Source organism: Ophidiomyces ophidiicola, assembly GCF_022830035.1.
Source record: "Ophidiomyces ophidiicola strain CBS 122913 chromosome Unknown scaffold_16, whole genome shotgun sequence".
Taxonomy (NCBI): Eukaryota; Fungi; Ascomycota; class Eurotiomycetes; order Onygenales; family Onygenaceae; genus Ophidiomyces; species Ophidiomyces ophidiicola.
The window spans coordinates 209,714-233,571 of record NW_026054656.1 but is presented as its reverse complement, the minus strand read 5'-3'; the positions used below and the strand labels follow the sequence as shown (position 1 = coordinate 233,571).

At 49.0% G+C, this 23,858-nt stretch overlaps 7 protein-coding genes across 7 annotated transcripts; 3 read left to right on the top strand and 4 right to left on the bottom strand.

Annotated features, from left to right (window-relative positions):
• Window positions 1–931: 931 nt before the first annotated feature.
• LOZ57_004175 (uncharacterized protein) lies at window positions 932–2,003 on the top strand (the record flags this gene model as incomplete). The annotated part of the gene is made up of 2 exons (XM_049253220.1): window positions 932–1,075; window positions 1,134–2,003. The coding sequence occupies 2 exons, from the start codon at window positions 932–934 to the stop codon at window positions 2,001–2,003; spliced, it is 1,014 nt and encodes a 337-aa protein (XP_049107815.1).
• Window positions 2,004–2,809: 806 nt separating this feature from the next.
• On the bottom strand, window positions 2,810–4,086 carry GPA1 (guanine nucleotide-binding protein subunit alpha; the record flags this gene model as incomplete). The annotated part of the gene is made up of 5 exons (XM_049253219.1): window positions 2,810–2,853; window positions 2,909–3,052; window positions 3,102–3,514; window positions 3,572–3,914; window positions 3,969–4,086. The coding sequence occupies 5 exons, from the start codon at window positions 4,084–4,086 to the stop codon at window positions 2,810–2,812; spliced, it is 1,062 nt and encodes a 353-aa protein (XP_049107814.1).
• Window positions 4,087–7,123: 3,037 nt separating this feature from the next.
• ain1 (alpha-actinin) lies at window positions 7,124–11,413 on the top strand (the record flags this gene model as incomplete). Its single annotated transcript, XM_049253218.1, has 8 exons — window positions 7,124–7,176; window positions 7,238–7,304; window positions 7,412–9,019; window positions 9,072–9,289; window positions 10,435–10,472; window positions 10,532–10,598; window positions 10,652–10,718; window positions 10,781–11,413. 8 exons carry the CDS (start codon window positions 7,124–7,126, stop codon window positions 11,411–11,413), a joined length of 2,751 nt encoding a protein of 916 aa, XP_049107813.1.
• A 711-nt stretch (window positions 11,414–12,124) lies between these two features.
• On the bottom strand, window positions 12,125–13,512 carry LOZ57_004172 (uncharacterized protein; the record flags this gene model as incomplete). Its single annotated transcript, XM_049253217.1, has 5 exons — window positions 12,125–12,261; window positions 12,319–12,959; window positions 13,028–13,123; window positions 13,183–13,222; window positions 13,278–13,512. The coding sequence occupies 5 exons, from the start codon at window positions 13,510–13,512 to the stop codon at window positions 12,125–12,127; spliced, it is 1,149 nt and encodes a 382-aa protein (XP_049107812.1).
• A 1,207-nt stretch (window positions 13,513–14,719) lies between these two features.
• Window positions 14,720–17,163, top strand: lub1 (WD repeat protein Lub1; the record flags this gene model as incomplete). The annotated part of the gene is made up of 3 exons (XM_049253216.1): window positions 14,720–14,767; window positions 14,840–15,293; window positions 15,353–17,163. The coding sequence occupies 3 exons, from the start codon at window positions 14,720–14,722 to the stop codon at window positions 17,161–17,163; spliced, it is 2,313 nt and encodes a 770-aa protein (XP_049107811.1).
• A 137-nt stretch (window positions 17,164–17,300) lies between these two features.
• On the bottom strand, window positions 17,301–18,302 carry LOZ57_004170 (uncharacterized protein; the record flags this gene model as incomplete). Its single annotated transcript, XM_049253215.1, has 5 exons — window positions 17,301–17,732; window positions 17,805–17,899; window positions 17,965–18,030; window positions 18,094–18,202; window positions 18,291–18,302. 5 exons carry the CDS (start codon window positions 18,300–18,302, stop codon window positions 17,301–17,303), a joined length of 714 nt encoding a protein of 237 aa, XP_049107810.1.
• A 1,656-nt stretch (window positions 18,303–19,958) lies between these two features.
• LOZ57_004169 (uncharacterized protein) lies at window positions 19,959–22,581 on the bottom strand (the record flags this gene model as incomplete). Its single annotated transcript, XM_049253214.1, has 4 exons — window positions 19,959–21,106; window positions 21,164–22,329; window positions 22,391–22,466; window positions 22,524–22,581. 4 exons carry the CDS (start codon window positions 22,579–22,581, stop codon window positions 19,959–19,961), a joined length of 2,448 nt encoding a protein of 815 aa, XP_049107809.1.
• Between the last annotated feature and the right edge of the window lie 1,277 nt (window positions 22,582–23,858).

Sequence of the window (23,858 nt, the reverse complement as noted above, 5' to 3'; positions counted from 1 at the left end):
TTTGTCTTCCGATTTGTGAATCATTTTGTTCTTGTCATGCTTTCCGCCCTAGTAGTCTTTATACTATGAAAAGACGAGTAGCAATGTCTTGGGCCATCCATACGGAGTACAGGACCTCTTCTGCTAAGGCAATAATCAAATATGACGTGTCTTGCTTTCTGAGACTGATGAAGCTAGGTCATTCCTTAATCCTTGGAGCCGTTGTTGTAGTGCCGGCGAAGGAATCCCATCACACGCATCCTCGTCAGATATATATTACTTCTTTCGATCCACTTAATCCGCCACTAATGAGTTTTGCTCAAAGATATCACCCTGCTCAATGGTAATGATCATTTAACATGCCACGGAACATAGCTAGCTAGAAAATAAGGCATATCGAAGATCAATCCCCTCGACTGGTTCTGCAGCCGAATTTTCTGGACACATCGGTTCCGTGCTTTGGCCTCAGCTCAGCCAGCCAGGCAGGCGAAATTGAGTTTGTGGACGACAAGATATCATCAACTATGACGCCATCGTGGCTACCTACCCGGGTCATTCTAGGACCAGATTTCATTATTTTATAAGTAAAACCACAAAGGGCCGGCGTTGTCCACAAAATTGCATGGACTCTGCTGGTTCCCAGGCGATAGGCGAAGGCAGATTCGTGGAACGGCTAGAGAGCAGGGTGGCTCGGCGGGCTATAGTAGTGGATGCTAGAAGTAGTAAACAGAGCATAGAACACCCTGAAGCCCGTCAGAATCGCGACTAAGGGCGTTGACGCTTTGTAGCAACTATGAAAGTAGAAAACTAGTCCGTTGGGTGGGATAGCCCGCAAGCTCACCAATTTAGGCTCTGCTGGCGCCCGCAAGCCGAAGCCAAATCAACGCCCACTGCTCTGTTGCCTCGCTGGAAGCAAGACACCACCACTGCCGACATCGCACGAGCGTCCAACATGACAAGAAACTCGTTCGACGGGTACTCAGAGTCCATCCGCCTAGCCCACGTCCTCTCTCGTCTCCAGGCGCATCTGCTCTCCCCGTCCGCAGACTTCAAACTCCTCCGCCGCTCCAAACACCACCGAGCCCGCGTTGCTGCTGTGAGCCCCTCTCCGACGAAGGCTGCTGTCTGTACACTACGAGGCTAATACTGCGCAGAATGTAAACTATGGTCGAGACCTACTACTTCAGCTCGAGCGCTCCCTGCCGAACATACCGTCCCCAACGAGAAGATATGCGCTGCAAACGGAGCTGGTGGCGCAGCGCCAGTTGCTCAAAGCCTTGCAGCTGAGAATCGACGAGCTGGCGATGGAAGGGGAGATGAGAGATGAAGATGAATCGTCGTCAGAGGATGAGGATATCCTGCCGACGCCGGCAGGGAGTACGCCAGAGCGCGCCCCGTCACGAGAGGGCACGTCGACCACGAGGGACGAGAAGAGAGAGCCGCAGGGCCAGCTGCCCAGCGAGGCTCCTGCAGGCGAAATCTCCAAGTCGGACGTGCAGCCGGCCAGCCTCTCCAGCTCGGCGCCAGCAACTAGCACCCTCCGCAGCAGACACCACACTGCATCGGCAGCACACACATCCCGCTCCACCGCCATCCCATCGACATCTCCCTCCCACCGACCGTCGATAACGCCGATCCACAACCAGACTGCTGCCACATCTTCTCCATCCTCGGCTACCCAGCCCTCCTCGAGCACCCACGCTGCCGAAGCCGCCCTTACCACCTCCCGCCTCGAGCAAGACTCTCTCACCGAATCCCTCCTTTCCCTCGCCACGCAGCTCAAGTCCTCTACTCATACCTTCCACACACATCTCGAGTCGGAAAAATCCATTCTCTCACGTGCCACTGAGGGGTTAGACCGGAATACCACGGGCCTGGAGGCGGCGGGGAAGAGGATGGGAATGCTGAGGAGGATGACGGAAGGGAAAGGGTGGTGGGGACGGGTTCTGATGTATCTGTGGATTGTAGGTCTGTGGATCGTTGCCGTGCTGATTGTTTTTGTGGGGCCGAAATTGCGGTTTTAAGTCATTATTTTGTTTATCTTTGGGCCATTATACGGGGAGCGAACGGTTCAGCATGAGTAATTAATATATGCGTGGTGCGATTTGATTAGAGTACGCCTAATTGTGATGCCGTAGAGGTGAATAACACGCTACAACCAATCTCCTGTTGTTGTGACTAGTTGAAATTGAAAATTCCGTTCTCTATAACTTCGCCAGACATTGATTGGTAACCGTCCCACTCCACTTTCCAACCCGACATACGAGACATTTCGAAAGTTACATGGGCAGGGCAATAATAAAACTAAAAAAAGAAAAAGTAAAATGAGACAGGGTCGACAGCGCGCAAGAGGAAAATCAAGGCAAGGAAATCGTTAAGTGTAGAGGCAAGGGTAAGGGGAATAATAAAAATAAGCCTCAGCGTCCCAGAAGAAAGAGCAAAAAGAAAAAAAGACATGAGTCCCAGTGGATATTAAATAAACATTAGAGCCAAGATTTCATGGTAACCCAGTACTTCCAATAAAAATCAGCTGCCTTAACGAAAGACTCCGAATCTTAGTGATAAAAAAAAAAAAAGGTCCAGGCGCATTTCCTCGAAGGGAGCGGATATCGGTATAGGATATCCAAGGAAAATCATTTTGAGAAGGTAAAAATTTGCATAAAAGGCACGTCGGGTGGTAGATATACAAAAAGTGGTAGTCGGAAAGACGAGGGAAAGAAAATGCGAAACGAGATATTCAAATGCATGGTGGATATCGAGTACAGGCTGCACAAAAGGTTACCGGGTTAGAGGTCCGGGCGTTGCATGATAATGAAAGACACAGGTTCGTCTATATCAGGCCGCAGAGTCGAAGATTTTCTTGGATGATAATGTCTGGAACACTGTTAGCGCATCGTTTACGGGCGGCCTGAAATCGAAAGCTGCTTACCATTGACAGCGGCCATGACAAATCGGATTTGCGTTGTGTCCGTGGCGCAAGTGAAATGTGTGTAAATTTGCTTTTGTTCGGCTTGATTAAGGGACACAAATCGGTTAAGAATATAGTCACAAGCAGCGGCATAATCGGGACCTCCTAGAATTTTGTCAGTAAAGATAGCTAAGCGTCTAAGGGCGATGCATACCTTCATAGTCTGGGAAGTAGTTTTTCATAGGGCTAACTGGGAGCTTTTCCTTGAACCGATCAATCTTATTCAAGAAAAGAATAATTGATGTTTTCGTAAACCACCTAGAGTTACAGATCGAATCGAAGAGTGTAAGTGCTTCTTGCATCCGGTTGACAGTCTCGTCTTCAAAGAGCAGCTGGTCATATTCTGAGATGGCTACGAGGAAAAGGATCGTGGTTACGTTCTCGAAGCAATGGATCCATTTCTTTCTTTCAGACCGTTGACCTCCCACATCAAACATGCGGTATGTAAGGTCACCAATGATGAATGTCGTTTCCGTGATACCGGTAGTCTTGACACGAGAGCGAAGTACGTCCTGGTCGCTTGGAAGGTAATCTGGCTGCATTATACGACCAATAGAATCGAAATAACTACCCCAGTAATTAGCTTCGTAGTTCCGCTTAAAATCGTGATAGCCGAGAACTTACTATCTGGCAGAGTCATTCAGCTGGTATTCTCGGGATCTTCGGAAACATTCCTGGACCCCAGCGTCTTTCCACAGCGCTTCAATTGCAGTGCCAACATCGGCAGGCAGGCAGTCGCCTTCAATCTGTGCAGGCTGCATGAAGATTGTCTGGACATGGTATTCCGCACGCTGATCATCCAAGGGAAGCTCAAGGCTTTCCATGGCCTCTAGAATCACGCGCATTGACTGAACGGTATTGCTGAAAATAATTTCCTTGAAAGATTCTCTTTCGTCGCGAGAGTAAGATCCCTCATGGATGAGTTTCATTTGTTTTAGAATAGTTGACTTGCCAGATTCACCGGCGCCTAGGCCACGTTAGCGACTTAGCAGGAAAACTCTAGAACCACACAGGGGCCTACCGAGTAAGAGCATTTTGATTTCATTTCTCTGCATCATCTTATCCCGCTTCAATTGGTTCTCAATCTCCTCATTTCGGGCCTTGCCCTCCTTGTCTTCAGTGCTCATACCACACCCCATCTTGGCGGCTCAAACAACAGCTAAGACCGTGGATTATTTTGGAGGGAGGTGGGAATAGGGAGGTGAGGAACGTCCTGCGGCGAAATAGTCAGCAATTGCTACCACGGTATACGCTAGTGTGTTGCAATATAGAAGAGCAGGACAGATCCGGCGAGCTGAAGGCAGCCTCGGAAGTAGGCATCCGGGTGTTACAAACGCATAGCATAATTGTTCAGGAGGCAAACAGTCAAGCAACGGAATATCACAAGAAGTAAGTTTCATTTCACTCACAACACGCCTAGCAACACGGCCCAAATCGACCGCTCAAGACTGACGGACTGGCTGGCAACCAGGGGAGGTCAAGGTGGTCACTTTAGCCCGAGGTGCAGACGGGATTTGCCAGGCAGTTCGCAGCGGGCAATTCAGCGACTACGGGGCGACGGCAGCACCCAGGGGCAGGAGGGCAGAGAGCGCGCAATTGCGGCTTTCCGGACGTCGAGAAGCGTGGGCGGTCGGGCTATGGGGGAGCGCAGCGGACGGCGAGGCGATAGAAGAGAGAGAGATGTTGGAGGTCAGGAAGGGAGGAAGCGAGATTTGGTTTGGCGTCGTTGCTGGGGGGGTATTGTCACAGAACAGACGCACACGGCGCGATACGGCAGCCCGGTACGACAAGCGGCGGCGGGCCAATGATGCGCGGACCTGCTCGCCTTACTAGGGGCTTGGCTGTATTCGCGTTTGCCCGCCGCGCCGTAAGGTAATGCCGGTACCCACCCCAAAAGACCCCCGCGCTAGCGCCGAATTGTGGGCCCCGTCTGCCGCCCAAGGCCCGCCGCCCAATCAGCGCACGCCGTCTGTTTCAGGATTGTTGGCGAAAAGGGGGGCCTTGGCGCCGCCGTCATGCTGCCGATGCCTTGCTGCCCGCCAATGGCCTTGCGCCGCGCCGCCAAGATGCGCTCCAGCCCAGTCTGTGATTGGTCCTGGCGGCATGCCGTGTGGGGCTCGGAGGGTGTGGGATTAATAATACAGCACTCCGTAGTGACTCCGTCCCGGCCGTATTCTTACGTGACGACAGTGCGGCGTGCTGCAGCGCCCAACCAGCTCCCGGGCCTGCATCCAAGCACCCGCCTACAAATCAATCCCTCCGAGGAACCGTCTTGGGCTGCTCCCCGCTGCGCCACAGCTGGAGGGATTCCGCTGCGACGGCCGAGTGTTCGTTTTACAGTTCGCCTTCACGGTGGTTGGTCCCGGCGTCTCACCGCGGGTACTACTACTACTGAACAAGTTGCCTCCCGTCCAAGCGATGGGTCAAGCGCCACTGAATAATATATTAAGCCTTTCGGCACAATGCCTCTGTACTGTACGCGCAGGAATCGCAGGGTGTCTTAGTGTCGGCTCCTGCCTCTGCTGGTGCTTCGCAATAACCGACAATTTCCTATCTTCCTGGCTCCAGCCGCTTAATTTCAGAGCTTTGCGCCCGCAGGTTCCTCTCAGATTGAACAAATATGGATGTTAGGGTACATGGTCCTGCCTGTCAACTCAGCCTAGCCCGGCTCCGAGAAACCTTCTTTCACACTGCACACAGGTTTTCTGGACCCGAGGCCAGGCTGGGTGCCTGGCGTTTTTCGAAGTGCTTCTCGAAGCCTTTTACGACCCAGGCTTCCGGGTGGAGACGAATGTGGTCGACAACTATCATTCGTATATGGACGTGTCTTTTGAAGAGAAGAATGTGGCTGGGTACTAAATATATCATCGTGCATGGTTGCGATACGCCCAGGAAGCTTCTCTTACCCTTCACTCTGTAATGGCTGTGCCTGAGCCCTCGGCAATACTGTCACAATAATGATGGGTCTCCAGAAAATGCCCATCATCTCTCAAACGTAAGCAGTGTCGATCGCAGCTCTTAAAGGTGCCTTTAATTCCAATCCTAACGTCGGAAATGGGACGCAATCATCAATGTAACCCCGCTTGACGTTTGAAGGAACAATCCCGCACCATGCATAAGGATGTTACACGCTTCGCCTTCGCCAGAGACATATATTCCACCTATGGTCCATTTGAAATTGCTCCCATTCAACAACACGAATTACAGCCTATTAAAGCTGGGTGGAATTTGTCGATCTTTTTCAGTGACCTTTCTCGCACAGTATGGTTTGACAGGCAGGAAGTCCTGTGTTTCTTCGAGGGGAGCGTAGAGATCAGCGATCACATAAGAATCGATCGGAGGGTTAAGCTTAATATTGCAGGCATGAGCGTGGCGGATTTGTTTCGGGTTTCAAGTGACAACAGGTTCATGCGCACAACCTCCTGCGCGAGTCAACCCTCCAGGGGTATGCATGATGTGCTTCAGATGGTGTTGGGTGATTAAAAAAGAATTTATCCGTACCATCAAGGGCAGAGCATATCCGAGGATCCGAAAGGCGGGCAGACCCTGCACGCTCCAGGGTTAACTACTCGTCCAAACCAGCTGCAGTGCGGTGAGCAGCGCACAGTGCTCAAGCATCAATGGCTGACGACCACGTATGATAAGGCAGCTAAGTGAGTTGGGCGAATGGTGTCCTGACTACCTAGTTACCTGTTAGTTACTGAGTGAGAAGGTTATGTGCCTTTTCCAACGGATAGAGACGCAACTATGTAAACGGAGTCATCCCCACACCAGGATGAGAGCGCAAGATCCAGGCAAACATCCTGCGAGAACACCAACCGCCCAATCTAGAAATAGCCCGTGAAGAGAGTTCGGTGGTCTGGATTGTCTGGCTGGGAGGCCCCTGAGTCTGCAGGAACTCTGTTTTTCTGGTTGCTTCCGTAACCACGCGCTAGAGCGGCGTGTTGACATCAATCTCGATCATGTGCGGGAAACAATGACCGTTTGGATTGAGGTATTCACCACCGTCTGCCCTTCTCAACGCTGCTTTTTCGCTTTCTGTCCGCCCGCCGCCGTGACCGCAGGTCTACGTGGATACGCTTGACCCTCCTGAATCCTGATTCCCCGTGTCCGCATCACACTTACGTTTGGCTTGGCTAGAGTTTTCGTTGCCAGTTGCGCTGGCCAGGCGCCGCCATGTTGACGGGGAAGCAATGGGTTAACGTACAAGAGAAGACATTCACGAAATGGTGAGCAGAAGTGTCTACGGCTTCATTCTGGACGACTGTGTGCTGACGCTGCCATTCGTAGGGTTAATAGTAAACTCAAAATCCGCGATATTGCCATAGACGACCTCGTCGCCGATCTCTCCGACGGAGTATGTCTAAACGGTATCCCATTCGAATCTGGAGTTCTCGGAATCTCTGTTTACTGCTGGCTGCTATCCTAAGCACTATAACTGACTGAGATACTTGCATGCTTTAGGTTATCCTTATCCACATCCTTGAGATTCTCGGGAACGAATCCTTGGGCCGATATGCGTCCAAACCTAAACTCCGCGTTCAGAAGTTTGAGAATTTGAACAAATGTCTAGACTATATCAAAGGGAGGGGGATTCAGATGACCAATATTGGCGCTGGGGACATTGTGGATGGGAATAGAAAGATTATTCTCGGGCTAATATGGACTCTAATTCTACGATTTACCATTAGCGATATTAACGAGGAGGGCATGACTGCCAAGGAAGGTCTATTGCTTTGGTGTCAACGAAAAACTGCATGCTATCCAGGCGTTGAAGTAAGAGATTTCACTGCCAGCTGGAACGATGGGTTGGCGTTCTGCGCGTTATTGGACATTCATCGCCCTGACCTTATCGACTTTGATTCCCTGGATAAAAATGATCATAAGGCCAACATGACATTAGCATTTGAGATTGCATCAAAAGAAATCGGAATCCCGGATTTACTTGATGTGGAAGATGTTTGTGATGTTGCGAAACCCGATGAACGGTCATTGATGACCTACATTGCGTACTGGTTCCATGCCTTTTCGCAGCTAGAAAGGGTTGAGAATGCGGGAAGACGGGTTGAGAAATTTATCGTCAATATGCAAGGCGCGTGGGAAATGCAGAACTCTTTCGAACGCCGAATGAGGGAGCTTCTTCAGAATATTGCGAATCAGCGCCTTCAGTGGCGTGAGGCCTCATTTGCAGGAACGTATGCTGACGCGAAGGAACAAGCAAATGAATTTGCAGCCTATAAAAAGAATCAGAAGAGGAAATGGGTAGCAGAAAAATCCGATCTAGCTGCTCTTCTAGGAAATATCAAAACCAAACTCAGCACCTATCGACTAAAGCCGTATGACCCCCCTCCAGAATTAAGGCTTGAAGTATTGGACCAAGACTGGGCTAGTTTGACACAGGATGAACGTGAACGGAGTCAATTGATTAATGAGACTATCCGCGATATAAAAAATGCTCTCCGAAGGTCTTTTGCAGACAAAGCTAATGACTTTGCCCTAACTCTTAACACATTATCACTGGCAATCTCTGGTCTTGAAGGTGATGTGGAAGATCAGTTAACACATGTGCAGCGGCTTAATGACAATATACCACCATTAGATGCGTTTCTTGAGACCATTGCTGATCTTGATGATAAGTGTGCTGAAGCAAATATAGAAGAGAATGACTTCACGACATACACGTTTGAAGAACTCTCATATGAGCTTGGCCTCGTAAAATCAAGTGTTGCCAAAAAACTTGCATTTTTAGAAAACCAGATGGTTGCGCGGAATATGACGAATCTGACCCCAATACAGTTAGAAGAATTCGAATCCGTTTTTAGGCATTTTGATCGCGACTCATCAAATACATTACATGAAATTGAATTCTCAGCTGCACTGGCTAGTTTAGGTTTGGTTTACGATGAAAATGAAATGCACGAGGTCTTTGTCGACGCTTGTGGCCCTGGACGAATGGAGCGAAACGCTGGGGTCAGCTTCGAACAGTTCATACGCTTCATGGTTAGTGTAACAGAAGATCAGAACACCGCCGAACAAGTGTTCCAGAGCTTCCGAGAAGTTGCTGATGGCAAGGTATGCCGAATCTGCGTATGTAATCCATATCTTCATACTGATTCTCGAGTAGCCATATGTCACCGAGCTTGATCTTCGGCATTCCCTGATTCCTGAGGACCTTATTGAAAATCTACTCCAAAGCATGCCGAAACATGAAGGTCCCGATCTTCTAGAAGATAGAGAACTACCTAAATATGATTATATAACATTCATGGAACACATGATGAACACAAGAGATGAAGCAGACAGGCAGCAGGGTAAACCAGGGTGTATGAATGGTGGCGAGAAGTGAGTATTTACAAGGGATAGCTGTCTTCTTTGCATATTTTGCCTGCCCTGTGACTATTAATATTATTAGGCAAACGTTGCCAGACAGTGCTTGTACATACATACAGAACTGTCAGTGCTCTCTCTGGGCTGATGGCGATGCACGTAAGTGTGTATGTCCAGCCAGCCCTGTTTTCCTGGCGCTTCCGTGAAATATTACCCACAATAGCTCCAGCTCTTCTAGAATCAATCCATATAGCAAATGAGCACTAAATATAGCTTGCTGGTCCGTGTAGCTTATCCCAGCCCGCCCCAGTAGCCCACATTTATTGCTGCTTTGGCCGCAACTCAAATGTCTTGGCAATGTCACGAGAAAATACTTGACATCTCACTAATCTCAGGATGCAAATCCCTTTGCCCCAGCCAGCTTGCAGCAACACCCGACCATTCTGTGTGGTATTTATTGCGAATATCCGATAGCAACATATTATCAGTATTATCAACCAACCTTCCCTTCCTCAAACCCAGAAGCTTCGCTGCTGCGTCTATCGCAGGCCTTAAAATGGATCGGAGCTTGGATGAGATCATAGCTGAGAAACCGGTGAGTTTTCCTTTCGAGACGCGCGCTGTGGCCTGAGACTTGCTAGATTATATCGGATAAAGCTGATTAATATCCTACCAGAGGTCTCCAGCTCGTGCGCGTAACCGACAGCCTACAACACACTCTCGTCGGAGTAATTTCACTCGAGATGAAGGTCGAATTTATAAGGTCTGACACGACCCGCCGCTCCATATAATAGAGCTAACACCTAAGTCCGTGATACTCTAGGTCTTCCTCCTCTCCCTCATCTCGCTTTTCCAACCATATCATGACGGCAATTCGCGTGATTCTAAGCCTCTGAGCCCCTCTTTCAAAGATAGGCTTATGGCACCAGCGAATTGCCTTTTCTTTTATTTTCCCCCTCAGGCCTTCAGAAGCAAAATACATGATGGTTTCTGCAACTACAGATATAAATTGACCGTCCGCTAACCTTGTTTTATCGTCTTTTGATGAAATAACAGCCACCGAAAAATGACCGGGCAGACGTAGAACTGTGAGTTCCAATTACCTTGTTCTTTTTAAATATGCGATGACTAGCTAATCGATATTTCTACCTGTTATATAGTGATTGGGTCCATGATAAATTCGATGATGATAGAGATAGTGGGTTCTTCACTTCTTAAGCTCCAATGCGCTCGACGATCCTTACGTGTTGAATCCAGCACGCCCGTCTTCTTTTCGGGGGTCTCGCACCCGCCGTGATGGCCGGCTTTCTCCACCTTCCGACCAGTAAGTCCGTTCATCTATATTATTATAACAGTTGCTAATAAAGCGCACTCCAGATCTGCAAGTGGCGCCAAACTTCGTATTAACAACTTACACTACGACATCACTGAGGGTGACTTGGAGGTGGGTGCTTATTCAATTAAATCACGTACAATGGCGAAGACGGGCTGATATGCTATCTTTAGGACTTGTTCACTCGCATCGGACCCATCATTTCACTCTCCCTGCTATATGACCGTGCCGGGCGTTCTGAGGGCGTTGCATACGTTATATACAAGCGTACCGTTGACGCTCAAACGGCAATTCGGGAATTTGATGGCGCCAATGCCAAAGGCCAACCAATTCGGGTCACACTTGTTCAAACTACCAGCGAACGGCCTTCGAGGCGTAATCCGTTTGACTTTGTAGAAAAGCCCAAGGGTAGTTTATTTGACAGAGCCGAGCGCCCAAGAGACACCCGAAGCCTCAGTCCGGTCGCTGACAACGACGTCGCCGGAGGTCGTGGCCGTCATCGCCGAAGCGACGTTTCCAGGCCTCCGCCCGATAATATCGATCGTTACGTTCCTGGCCAACGATCTCCTAGACGCGACGGTGGAAGAAGTCGTGCTCGACGACCGGAGAATAGGGAGAGGAATGATAGCCACCGGGGGAGAAACGGGACTGGTAGACCTAGAAAGACACAGGAAGAGTTGGACCAAGAGATGGCAGACTACTGGGCTAAATCTTCTGGTGATGCGACGAACGGCCATTCCAATGCTGCAGATGCAGCCCAGCCAGCTACTCCAGCCGAAGGCGATGATATCGACATGATTCAGTAATTTTGTTCTTGGGTTAAATTGCCATTCTTAGAAGTCAGTTAGGAGCTGTTGATAAAATTCTTCATAAAGCTCATAATGCGGCTGGGGGTGTTCTAATGTCTCTATAATTTGACAGAAGTCTTCTTAGAATACTGATAGCCTCGTCCCCCCTTTCCGTTGGTGTTATGCTGCCACTGTTTGCCGGAGTTGGGGCTTGGAGGGACAAAATACATATTATTGCCTCCCTGTTCTGTACTGTTGTTTTTAAAATAAACACCACTAGATTTGTATTTGGCGTATACATATCGCTCAAGGGATTCCATTCTCACATATGTGATATTCCTACTTAAGAGAGTCGCAGTAACCATGTACTATCTGACATTCAATACTCCATAGTCGCGTCTAGAGTCCAGGCACGATCATACTGTCTCTCTAGCTAGCTGTACTCTGCTACAGAAACACTAGCACCACAGAATCTATTTCATTTCTGCAACGCGAACAATCAATATCAGGTGTATTTCATGGTTATAAGTATTCGAAACCGAATAATTATCAGATAAAATAGCCTACCAGCATGATATTATCACGCTAACGCCTCGCTTGTATTCCATCCAGTAACATGCACAATTTTGCAATAAAAATGACTAGGAAAAGGCGACCATTCCAATCGTCGAGATTGAAAACAATATTTTTATTTCCCCCTTTTTTTTTTTTTTTTCTTGTTTTGTTTTTTCATCTCCAGAGGCCATAAGGCTCTCTGCAGGCTTTCCATAACTTAATAGTTCCATCTTCACTCCCTGTACCGTAGATCTTACCATCAGGTGAGTAGCTTACAGACCAGATGGGGCCATGATGGCCTTTTTGAATTTCTATAAAGTGACCAGTTAGGGCTGGGCGTCATGCAGGGAGCGTTTTTGAGATCTTACCAAGTTCCTGGTTGGTGTCTAGATCATACACTCTTGCCCAGGTGTCTCCCATAGCACCAGTAACAAACCTCTTCGCCTGGCCATTTACAGCAACGCTGGCAAGTTCGTAATCCATATCCACTTTCTTAAACAAGCGGCCGGGGGCGGCGCCATCGAAAAAGTAGGCAGATTTCCCGGAGGTGACACTCAAAATGCCAGGGTCATTGGGTATGACAGAGAGCGTATTTAACTCACAGCTGCCAATAACGCTATCGACACTGTATTCCTTGCAGGGGACTTGAGAACGAAGGTCCCACCACCTAATTTTACGGTCGTCACATGCGGTGGTAATGATGTTATAATCTTGGTTCCAGATGATGGATTTGATAGTACCTCCATGTACTCCAGGACCTATTTCAAAACTGGTTGCGCTGGAAGAATTTGGCGCGGAACCGTTGGTATTTGATGCACCGCCGTTAGTGCCTGTGGGAGAGCTGCCACCAGACTCACTTCGCGAGAGGTCAAAAATTCGTAGTTTCTTCTCCATGCCCCCGGTGGCGAGCACTTGGGGGTTGTCTTGAATGGGAAAGGCAACGGCACGAACAATATGCGCATGTTGCAAAGTATGGAGGCACGAACCGTCGTGCGTATCCCACACCTTTCTGTGACAAGTTTAGTAATCTAAAGAAAAAAGGATTTGGTGTCGGGCAGAAATAGAGTATCCACATACGCAGAAAAGTCAGCGGCGGCCGTGGCAGCAATCTTCGCGTCTGCTGATAGCCGGGCCTGCCAAACAGCACCCTTGTGGCCAAGAAAAGTGCCAATCCTAATGAACGAAAGTTAGCAGCTTGGAGGACAGGGAGCATCAGGGGTGCAGCGACTCGCCAATCACCAGTAATTCCGTCACGAAGCATGGGATTGCCATCTGAGTCAGTTAGCTAAGGATCGGCTGCGGGGCGGTGAGCCCAGAGCGGTCTTACCTTTGCAGGCGGACATCAGGTAATATTGGTGTTCATCTCCAACTATGGGGGAGAAGTTGATATGGGGCACCGGCCTTGAATGGCCATGGCACGTTAGAGGAACGACTTTTGAGGGCGATTCTAGAGCAGTAGTACCGTTAGATTTAAGATTAGATAGCCACATGAGAGCATGATCTGCCACACAACGGCTTGAAAACAAGCAATACTGCTCGCAGGCTGGCTTACCAGAGGCCATGGTTTCAAGTGGATGATATGAGAAAGAAAGGAAAAGGCAGGAGATCTAATGACGGAGATCCCGGCTTGGAGGCGGAAAAAAAAAGAAATGAACAAAAAACCGGGCGTCTGGCAACGCAAAAGAGTCTAAAAGATGAGAGAACTGAGATAAGAAGCAGATTCTGGGCGTATATAACACTTTAAGCAGGGATTCCAGCAGGTAGACTAAGAATAGGACAACGGCATAAAAAAATCGTCAAAGGGTCTGCTAAGCCAATATGCAAGATGGCAGTGAAAAAGCCGTGAGAGAACCAGCAGGGCGGCAGGAGAAGGGCAGCGGAGGCGATGGGGATTTGCTGGAAAAAGAGACGTTAAGGAAGAAAAGAAGAAGGATAAAAAGCGAAGGTAGAAAGATTAATATATAACTACGGAGTAGAAGTTGAGCATTGGGTGCCTGGGGTGGATGACGGGCGGCGGAAGCTTGGGAGGGCGTTGTGGCACGCTAGGCGCAAAGCAGTAAGGCGCGGCCCGGTGCCGGATTGGACTCCAGCGGCGGAGAATGGAAGACAGACAAAGCAACGCGAGACAAGAAGAGTCACCGGCCATCTATTGTGAATGCGGAACACAGCAGCCTGTGGTGATTCTGTTGCGCGTTGTCTCTGCTGTGTGGCCGAACTGCAGGCGGTTTCCGACCACAGCCCAGCACGCAAGCAGGTCACGCACTCCTGTATCTGGTTGGCCACCGGGCTACAACCATGCGTGCTGCTTTTGTGAATCCAAGCCGAGCTGTGGCTGCTGCTGGGCTTGTGGTGATTTGGAGAGCCTTGGAACCAGTATCTTACATGTACGCAGTAGCTACACACAGACGTGATAGCTAGCAGCGGGGACGGGACTACTGTCCATATGAATATGCGGACACGTCCAGCAGCAAGATAGTTTCCTGAGTTCTCTAGCTACATCGCAAGCAATATGCATATCTCCTTCCAACAAATCTGTAGAATGCTGGGCAACTGGATAGCCACTAACTAACAGGCTCCAGTGATGGGGTAACTAATCTCCACGGTTAATGGCTGCTTCCACGTGAAAAGCTGTGGCCCCCAGCAACTAAATCCAGAATCACGGCACATACCGTAAAACCTCTCTCTTCCTTGATATTTCTCAAACTTTCTCTGAATGTGCTGCAAGCTTCTGCACTGCGTTTAGCTTGCAACCGCGCAACAGCTTATTGTATGCCTGACTTCAAGATCTCTGCCGCCTTGGACGGCCACGGCGATGATGTAAGAGCCCATCCTGTGATAGCTTGACTGACGAGCTTGAATGACGCTGACATGTGCGGCTGTGCACTTCAGGTTCGTGCTGTGGCCTTTCCAAACGCCAAAACCGTCCTTACAGCCTCTAGAGATGCCACAGTTCGTCTTTGGAGCCTCGTTTCGACCCCGCCTCCTACCTTCGACTACACCATCTCCGTCCACGGATCCAGCTTCATCAATGCCCTAGCTTACTACCCGCCCACTCAAGACTTCCCAGAGGGCCTCGTCTTCTCAGGTGGCAAGGACTCTATCATCGAAGCCCGACAGCCCAGCCGCTCCGCGGACGCCGACGCCGATGCCCTGTTGCTGGGCCATGCGCATAACGTCTGCAGTCTAGATGTGTGTCCCGAGGCCGGCTGGATTGTGAGTGGAAGCTGGGACTCTTCTGCGCGTCTGTGGACAGTTGGCAAATGGGAGTGTGATGCTGTACTTGAGGGCCACAATGGCAGTGTTTGGGCCGTTCTTGCGTATGACAAGGACACCATCATTACCGGTTCGCGCTACCCCGTCTGACCGCGAGATGTTTTGGCAATGCTCACACAGGGAGTACAGGATGCGCAGATACGATTATCCGAGTGTTCAACAGAGCAGGACGTTTGCAGGGAAGCATACGCGGCTCCACGGGCGTCGTTCGCGCTTTGTGTAAGCTTCCTACAGGCCACCCATCCGGTGCACAGATAGCTTCCGCAGGAAACGACGGGGCAATACGTTTGTGGACCATTAATGGCCAGCAGGTTGGCGAATTACATGGGCATGAGAGTTTTATCTACTCTTTAGCAGTCTTGCCATCCGGTGAATTGGTCAGCTCCGGGGAGGATCGGACAATGAGGGTATGGGAAGGAGGGCAATGTATCCAGACAATCACACATCCGGCCATTTCTGTATGGAGCGTTGCGGTGTGCCCTGAAACAGGCGATATCGTTACAGGCGCAAGTGATAAAATAGCTCGCGTGTTCAGTCGCGTGTCTGAACGACAGGGTGACTCTACGCTCATACAGCAGTTTGAAAATTCTGTAAAGGAGTCGTCTATTCCCCAGGAACAAGTTGGAAAGGTTAACAAAGAAAAATTACCTGGCCCAGAGTTTTTGAAGCAGAAATCAGGCACGAAGGAAGGGCAAGTTCAAATGATTCGGCAAGAAGACGGAAGTGTTACCGCACATACCTGGTCCTCTGCCACTCGCGAATGGATTTCTGTTGGCACTGTCGTCGACTCAGTTGGTAGCAGTGGTAGAAAGACTGAGCATCAGGGGCAGGATTACGACTACGTTTTTGACGTTGATATTGAAGATGGACAGCCACCACTCAAACTCCCATATAATCTATCTCAAAACCCTTACGACGCTGCTACCAAATTCATCCACACCAATGAATTACCGGTTTCATATCTTGACCAGGTTGCCAACTTCATCATTGCGAATACCCAAGGGGCTACGATCGGCCAGTCTTCATCTCAACCGGTCGCTGATGCTAGTACAAGCTCTCAGTCACCACCTGCTCTTCCTCCTCGACCTAAAGTACTTCCTCAGAAGTCCTATCTTTCCATCACGACAGCGAACCTTAAAGCCATCCAGAAGAAAATCGGCGAGCTGAACGCCCAGTTAGAGTCTGCTGGCTCCAAAAATCTTTCATTCAGTCCGTCTGAGCTGGGAGCTATATCTGAGCTGTGCAATCAGTTGGAGCAAACCCCAAAATTAAAAGATTCCTCGTTTGTTGAAATTACCATTCCGTTGGTTGTTAAAGCTGCGACGTCCTGGCCTGTCGCTAGCCGCTTACCGGGCCTGGACCTCCTGCGCCTTCTTGCCGCCGCCACCCCTCTCACAGCCACAGAGAAATATGGTGGAGGAGACTTGGTATCGACGATCATCTCGAGCGGCGCCTTTGGCTCTCCTTTGAACGCTAACAACGCCATGCTATCAGTGCGTATGCTGGCAAACCTCTTCGAAACTGATGCTGGCCAACAACTAGTGATGTCCGCTTTTGACGAGATCGTGTCCCACCTATCGATATCAGATTCAGGGGCCACTGTGAATCGTAACATGACCATTGCCGTCACAACCTTATACATCAATATGGGTGTTTATCTAGGCTCTGAAGGCCGATCGACGACCGCTGAGTCTGCTGATCGGGCTCTCACCCTTTTGGGCCCGTTGACCAAAATAGTATATAAGGAAACAGATTCAGAGGTGGTGTATCGTGGGCTCGTGGCACTTGGGACTCTGGTCATCGCATTGGGAGAAGAAGTCAAAATGGCGGCGAAGCAGGTCTATGAGCTTGAAAGTATTTTGAGCGCAGTTTTAAACTCGGGTGCTGGAAAAGAACCAAGAGTGAAGAGCGTGATTGGCGAAATTCAAGATGTGCTCTAGAAGCCCCTAAATCATTATCGCGATTCTGGGACTCTATTTGGCTCTTTTAAAGTGCCTCATGAAACGAATATTAGAATAATACTAGAATGAAGCGTAACGATCCATACACTTTCAAACGTGGTCCTCCGTATACTAGTTCATAACTTTTCAGCCCCTTCTGCCTCCACCTCCATTACCTGGTCTATTCCTGGATAATCCGGGACATCTAGTCCGTACTTCTCCGCGACTGTCTTAGTTAAGAACCTGCCACCAATAAAATGCCTTCCTTTGAAAAATTTTACGCATGGCTTCGGAGCTGTCAAGCTCACCAGCACCTCCGGCATGAACTTGGCTCCCGGGCCCTCGTTAGGTGGGCCAGACTCGATATCCCATGAACTTGGCGCATCGACAGATACCACGGGTACGCGGGTGTTCTCGAGCGCAGATACTATTGCCGGGTAGGGTTCACGCAAAGGCCCACCGAAGGAGAAGCCGAAGATAGCGTCGATGACAAGGGAGGTTGTGGAGAGGGAGGTGGGGAAGTCGGATGCGAAGGGAACGCAGAGGTTGCGCAGCTGGGTTGCCAGGCGCTGTGGGGTGAAAGGGGGGCCAGCTGTTAGCTAATTCATCCTATACAGGCTGAATCCAGCGGAGTGATTCACCTCATAAAGTTCGTTTTTGCCTTGCTTGGGATAGTAGACAGTTGGCGTGTAGCCATAATGAGCTAGATGTCGAGCGCAAACAAGCCCGTCTCCGCCTAAAGGGAGTTACGTTGTATTTAGAATTACTTCCTGGAGATTCAGACTAGATACAGGGACATACCGTTGTTTCCAGGTCCGCATACAACGAGAACATTTTTCCCCTTGCTTGGTGGGTGGACTTTGTATACTGTCAAGTGGTTAGGGACTGGGGCTACACCGAGCCATTTAAGGGAGAAGTAAAGTTATTTACCCGCTTGGGACACAGAGAGACCGGCTAGCTCCATCAGTTGATCAATTGAGAAGGCCCCGTAGTCCATAAGGTCTTTATCCAAAGCCGCTGCATTTTGAGCCGTGATTGTCTATGAGTATTCCGCGTAGATGAGTGGCTGTTCATCTAGACAGGGTCTACCATATGGACTGGTTGATAAATGACAAAGAGAAACTGACTTTGAGAGCCATTATAGATATATATCTGTATCTAGAAGCAGGAGACAATAATGAGACCGCTCGTCGTGATATTGAGAGCGGCCAACGCATCAGTTAAGCAATTTGCGGCGAGCTTAGTACGTCCCATAGGGTAGGGTTTAGACACAAAATACCAGCTTAAAAGCTGTAATGATGCTAGCAAACATCCACCAGACTAATAATACGCTGGGTCTTTTCGTTCACGGGTTTCTCGAAGTTGAAGCCGTTGATGTTGTTCACTCCCCAATGGTGTGACATCATTTTCTCGAATTATTACATAATATTGTTCTTTTCGGCATTTCATTTATCCGTTTCCGACTAAAATGCCGCCTGTTTAAGTCAATTGATCTTAAAAGTCCCGACCCAGACATCAATATCAAAGTCGTTGCAATATTGTGTTCACTGCCCCTTCAGCATCAATTAATATCTTTTTCGGCGATAATGGTGGTTAGAATTCGTCTCTCCCGTTTCGGGACCCGACACAACCCGGTCTACAACATCGTCGTCTGTCAAGCGCGGTAAGTGATATCTCTTTCCTACCCTGTCTCCAATGGGCTCTTCATTCCCAATGTTTTCCCCTCTTAGTTATACACCTTGAACAGTAACTCATACCTACCTATAGAAGTGCGCGTGACTCTAAACCCATGGAAGTCCTTGGAACCTACAACCCCATTCCCCAAAAACCCCTCGGCTTGTCGGAAGAAGAAGCAAAAGTTGCCCGGGCATTTAAAGCTATTACTCTCGACCGATCGAGGGCAAAGTACTGGGTTGGTGTGGGCGCACAGCCAAGTGAATCTGTTTGGAAATTGTTCAGCTTGGTTAGTTTCACCAGTCTATATATTTGCCACTATTGCTTTCCAGGCCAATTTGACGGCCTATTACAACTTAGCCGAAAATATGGGGTACTTTTTTACTAATGAGTTCCATTTATGAATAGATTGGCTTGGTGGAACCGAAGATCCGAAAAAAACCGCAACCCTGAACCTCTCCAAATACTCCATGATCTGATGTGGATGACTAGCTTGATGGAAAACAACAATTTGGAGAAAAAGGGCTCCAAACCGATGTGGTAGTACGGATATACAAATCAAAGTATTCTAAATATTTTTTACTGTACCGGTGCTAGCAATTTCTCCTGAGAAATGTGCTCGCCTTTTGCCACAGGCACAACAATTTTGGACTGGCGGGCGTGAGACGGATACCCACGACCGCGCGCATTCACTCCTGGCGTTTTTGGTTTTTCAAGAGGGTTCAATATTCTAGCGACCTTGTATATTATTAGATGTAAGCCGAAAATTTCACAGCCATTTCTTTCAACCTGCCCGGCGCCTTAATTAAATGTTTCATAAATGTTTACCAGGAAAGAGTTATAGAAGAATTGAAGAAAGATGATCCGCAATGCTTTTAAGCTCAGATGCACACATAACATAATGGAGTGTGGTTATACCCTTGAAAATTAAAGTGGGTTCCAAGAATAAACAAGAAAGGTAAAGCATGATATAAAACTTATGCAATAATAATACGAGAACTGTTCTTATAACAACTGTAAAGAGTACGTTGCTGGGCTGCAGATGGCTCTAGAGCTGCCATGCTAACGAGACCAATCTCTATAAGTATATAGTTAAGCCCTATGATAGATAGCCTGTTAGTTCATCGGGCTTCATGGGTCGTGGTGATCGGGGTGCCCTCCTTATTCTGTAGTAAGGGAGAATCCATGTTGGTCCTTGAGGTATTCGAATACGGCGCCATCATCACCGGGTCCGACGGATACGGCACGGGGCCAGCCATAGAAACCTTTTTGGAGCCCACGGTATCGTTCCAACCGTTTGTAGGAGCCTGTGGGTCGACTTCGTTCGGGTATACGAAGGTGCCTAAGATCCGGCCTGGTGCGGTGTGGAAGAGATAACGTCGTACGACGGCCGGTCTGGCGCGGCCGATGATGCAGAGGACGCCGGATGAGGCGGCGACTGCGGTTGTGAGAAGGAGGGCGATGAAGGCGGGGATGCCGTATACTATGTGGTAGCTGACACGATGATCATATATTTTCACGGGAACATTGACGGTCTGGCCTTCACGAGGTTTGTCGTTATTGCGTTTCAGGATCTTAAGATCCTCAGCCTTTGCGCTGATCCATCCCCTCGTGCCTAAAACAGCGTTGGCAGCGATGTCGGTCCATATTTGATTAATGATAGTAGATGTGGTATTTGCTTGTTTTGACAATTCCTGCCATCTGGCATACATGGCGAGATTTGATTTGCCTGTGTAATCCATAAGAGTGTCGGGAGTATCACTACCCATGGTGTATATCGATGCAAAGGCGTTCATATAAAAGCTGACGCCGGGTAGGTTCATATAAGAGGCCACTGGTGTTTTTGATAGGCTGACGAACCCTGGGAGCCATAGCGCATCATTCTGAACAATAGAAAGGTCATTACTGCTTTTGTATCGGTTAGACACCAATCCCCACATGGCAGAAATGTCTCCCAGTTTGATACCAGGGCGCTCAACACCCCAGAATGGTTTGTCACTGTCTTGCTTATAGACCTTGTCCTTTACGCCATCGATAGAAAGGCCTCTTAATCCATCTGTTCCATTGTAACGGAAATCCACAGTTTTTATCACAGCTCTTGCTGATGAGGCGCAGCTATACAGAGGAACAGTCCATCGGGACCGTGGCTCCGCAATAAGAGAAGCAGATCCGTCTACTCGCCGAGCAGCACCAACAATAAGGCCGCAAGCAACGCCAATATTGGTAATATTGGCAAAATCATCCTTCCCAGCACCCTGGCAGAGGGTATCTATACAAACGGGTAAGTAGGCGCTCTAACATCTAGCTAAGAATTAGATATACGTACTAATTGTGGTAAAATTGGATTTCGTAATCTTGAACGGATTTGGGTACTTGACCTTGGACGACGAAGATATATTGAAGGTCGGACTGGCGGCTACACCATCCCACAGGAGCCAATCCTGGTGTGCTCCCAGTCGATTGGGCTGAAGATTGTTGAAGAAGATTTCGATTGGAAACTCTTTTCCTTCAGTGGAGTCCAAATACGACCAGGCTTTCATGGCATCAGTCTTGGGGTTGGTCACGTTCAGAATAAGCATCGTCAGTGCATTGTGGAGATAAGCCGCCTTATAAGCCCTGCGGTGGAGATCGGGATTCTTCTGGGGATCTTCGTGGTCATACTGAGGGTATGTGGTGTTGAGCTTAGAGAAACCACCGTGATCGACTAATTTGACGTTCTGCATGGTGGAGTTGGTGCTGATGTCCGGGATAGTAAAGTCGACGGTGATATTCGTGTCAATGCATTTCGTGGAGGGTTGGATGAAGAGTAGATCTTCCGACCAGACTCCTCCGTATTTGAGCGGCGAAGGTACGGTGTGGTGTCTAAACCCAATACCGTTGTTCTTGTTGTCCACGACCAACCCCTCGACAAGTAGATATCCATCTTTTAACAGTAGATTATCCATTTGTTTATACGAGCCTACCAAATACGGAGACCCCTTATTTTTGTTTTCGTTGATATTGATACCATATGATCTCCATTGTATGTCAAACAGGCTTGACATAGTCGGGGGTAGATCTTTAAGTCCACTTTCAAAAATCTCCGTCAAATTACTAGGGATCGCAATATCATAGGAATTCTGCAAGCTGACGGAAATTGACGTGCCATTGGACGAGCTCTGAATAACCGTCTTCGAGCCCGGGCAGGCAACCGGTAAAAAGCTGCCACATTCCCGGTTGAAACCAAGATTTGAGCGAGATGGGGTACCAAGCCCAAACTGCGAAGGGTCTTTATGGTATTCAAATGGCTGCGGCACCGATGACGTCGCTGGCACGACGGAGTCGTATAGACCAAGCGGCGTGATGACGGCAGCGATGCTGACCACAAGTAAAATAAGTGGTCTCAAAAGGCCTTCGAGCCGTACAACGCGGCTAACAGAGTTAGCCCTGGCGGAGTCTGCGCGGAGAAGCGATGGCCAATGCGATGCATGTAATGCCCTTCCGATTTGCGTCCTGAAAGGGGTCAACAACGCGGCGTAAATTAGCCTGCGGGCATAGAAAGAATGGCAAATACCATGTAGCCAACGAGTTGTCCTCGCTCAGCAGCCCAGTTAGTATCAATGTCGTGGCAGTGGGTATGAAAAGTTGAACTATATTTGAGTTCAGCGTACAATTGCGTGTATAGTGTGATTGCACGACAGACTCACGTATATTTATACCAGCGGCAATGATACCAGAAACATGACCAACTGTAAGGTCTACCATTGTTGCATGGACAATTCTACAACAACAGTAAGGACCCTCGTTAGGCTTTAAGACAGTTTCTTAAGAGATCCACCCTCAGTGAGGAGTTCTAGTATTTATGGGATAGACTCTCCCAGACTATTAAATGAAAACGGCCAAACACCCATGGTTTGACAAGATGATCATCACGAGATGAATATGTAAGAAAACGAAAAAAAAAAGAAAAAAAAAAATGGACGGCAGATCGTGAGAAATTAGGCCCATTGTTATTAGCAGTGGAGTTGGCGTTGTTAAAATTCCTCGAACATCTCGTATTTCGAGGAGCTACGGAGTAAGTAGTCAATAATATCTCCGGTGGAAAGAAAAAGGAAAAAGGGAAAGAAATAAAGAAAGAGAGAGAGAAGCAAGTGGCATCTCAGCACGCATTGAGTCAAAAGGATCGACATAAAATCGATTTGTGATCTTCTGCTTCGATGGAACAGAAGAGCAGTGGTGACTTGGAACGTTTTGCTCTGCTTGCGCTGTCTTGAGAGCGGGCAATAATGCTAGCCTCGCCGCAGGGAAAACTGGGCTCTGTATCGTGTTTACCACCCTGGTAGCTTCAGATACCAAAAATAAATACATTCTTGATTTGTGATCAGACATGGCATTGAAGATACCCCGGAGTCCTGTCTTTGCACAGCAGAAATAATAGCTAGTCCTGAGAATGGCGCGCATGGCGGGCGTCTCTTGCGGTTGACTTCTGCTGATCCCCCCCTTTTTTTACGGCCAAGCCCCCATGCAGCCCACTTACCACAGCCAGCGGCAAAGTTACCAGGGTGTCTGCCTTGTCCCACGGCCGTTTCTGCCATGGCTGGACAGGGTCAGTGGTCTGGGGACGGTTGTTGTTCCCTGTGGCTTAGGGAATAATGGGGAAAAAGGCTATTATTATTATCGAGAGTGTGATAAGCACCAGGGTCGGCTCACCGGGCTTCTGCACTCCCATTGGCGAGTTGGGGGCGGGAATCCAACGGCACATCCTGGTTCAGCTGAGACGGAGCAGCATCAAAGCTTCCCGCCCGTGTGGCATCTGCACCGGCTGGGCCGTGGGCATGCTTGTGTATCGCGCGGAAGATTCAGCTGGCTCTGTTTTGCCGGGTGCGGCTCTTTGGGCCAATGTCACGTACGGGATTCTGGCTTATGTGCTGGGCCGTTGGGAGTGAGGTGGGGAAGCCCGTTTGAGACGACGGCCTGGAGCGGGCGTTGATGCCGCAGAGATTTCACGGCCCGGTCGCGATGCTCGATGTCAGCGCTAAGTC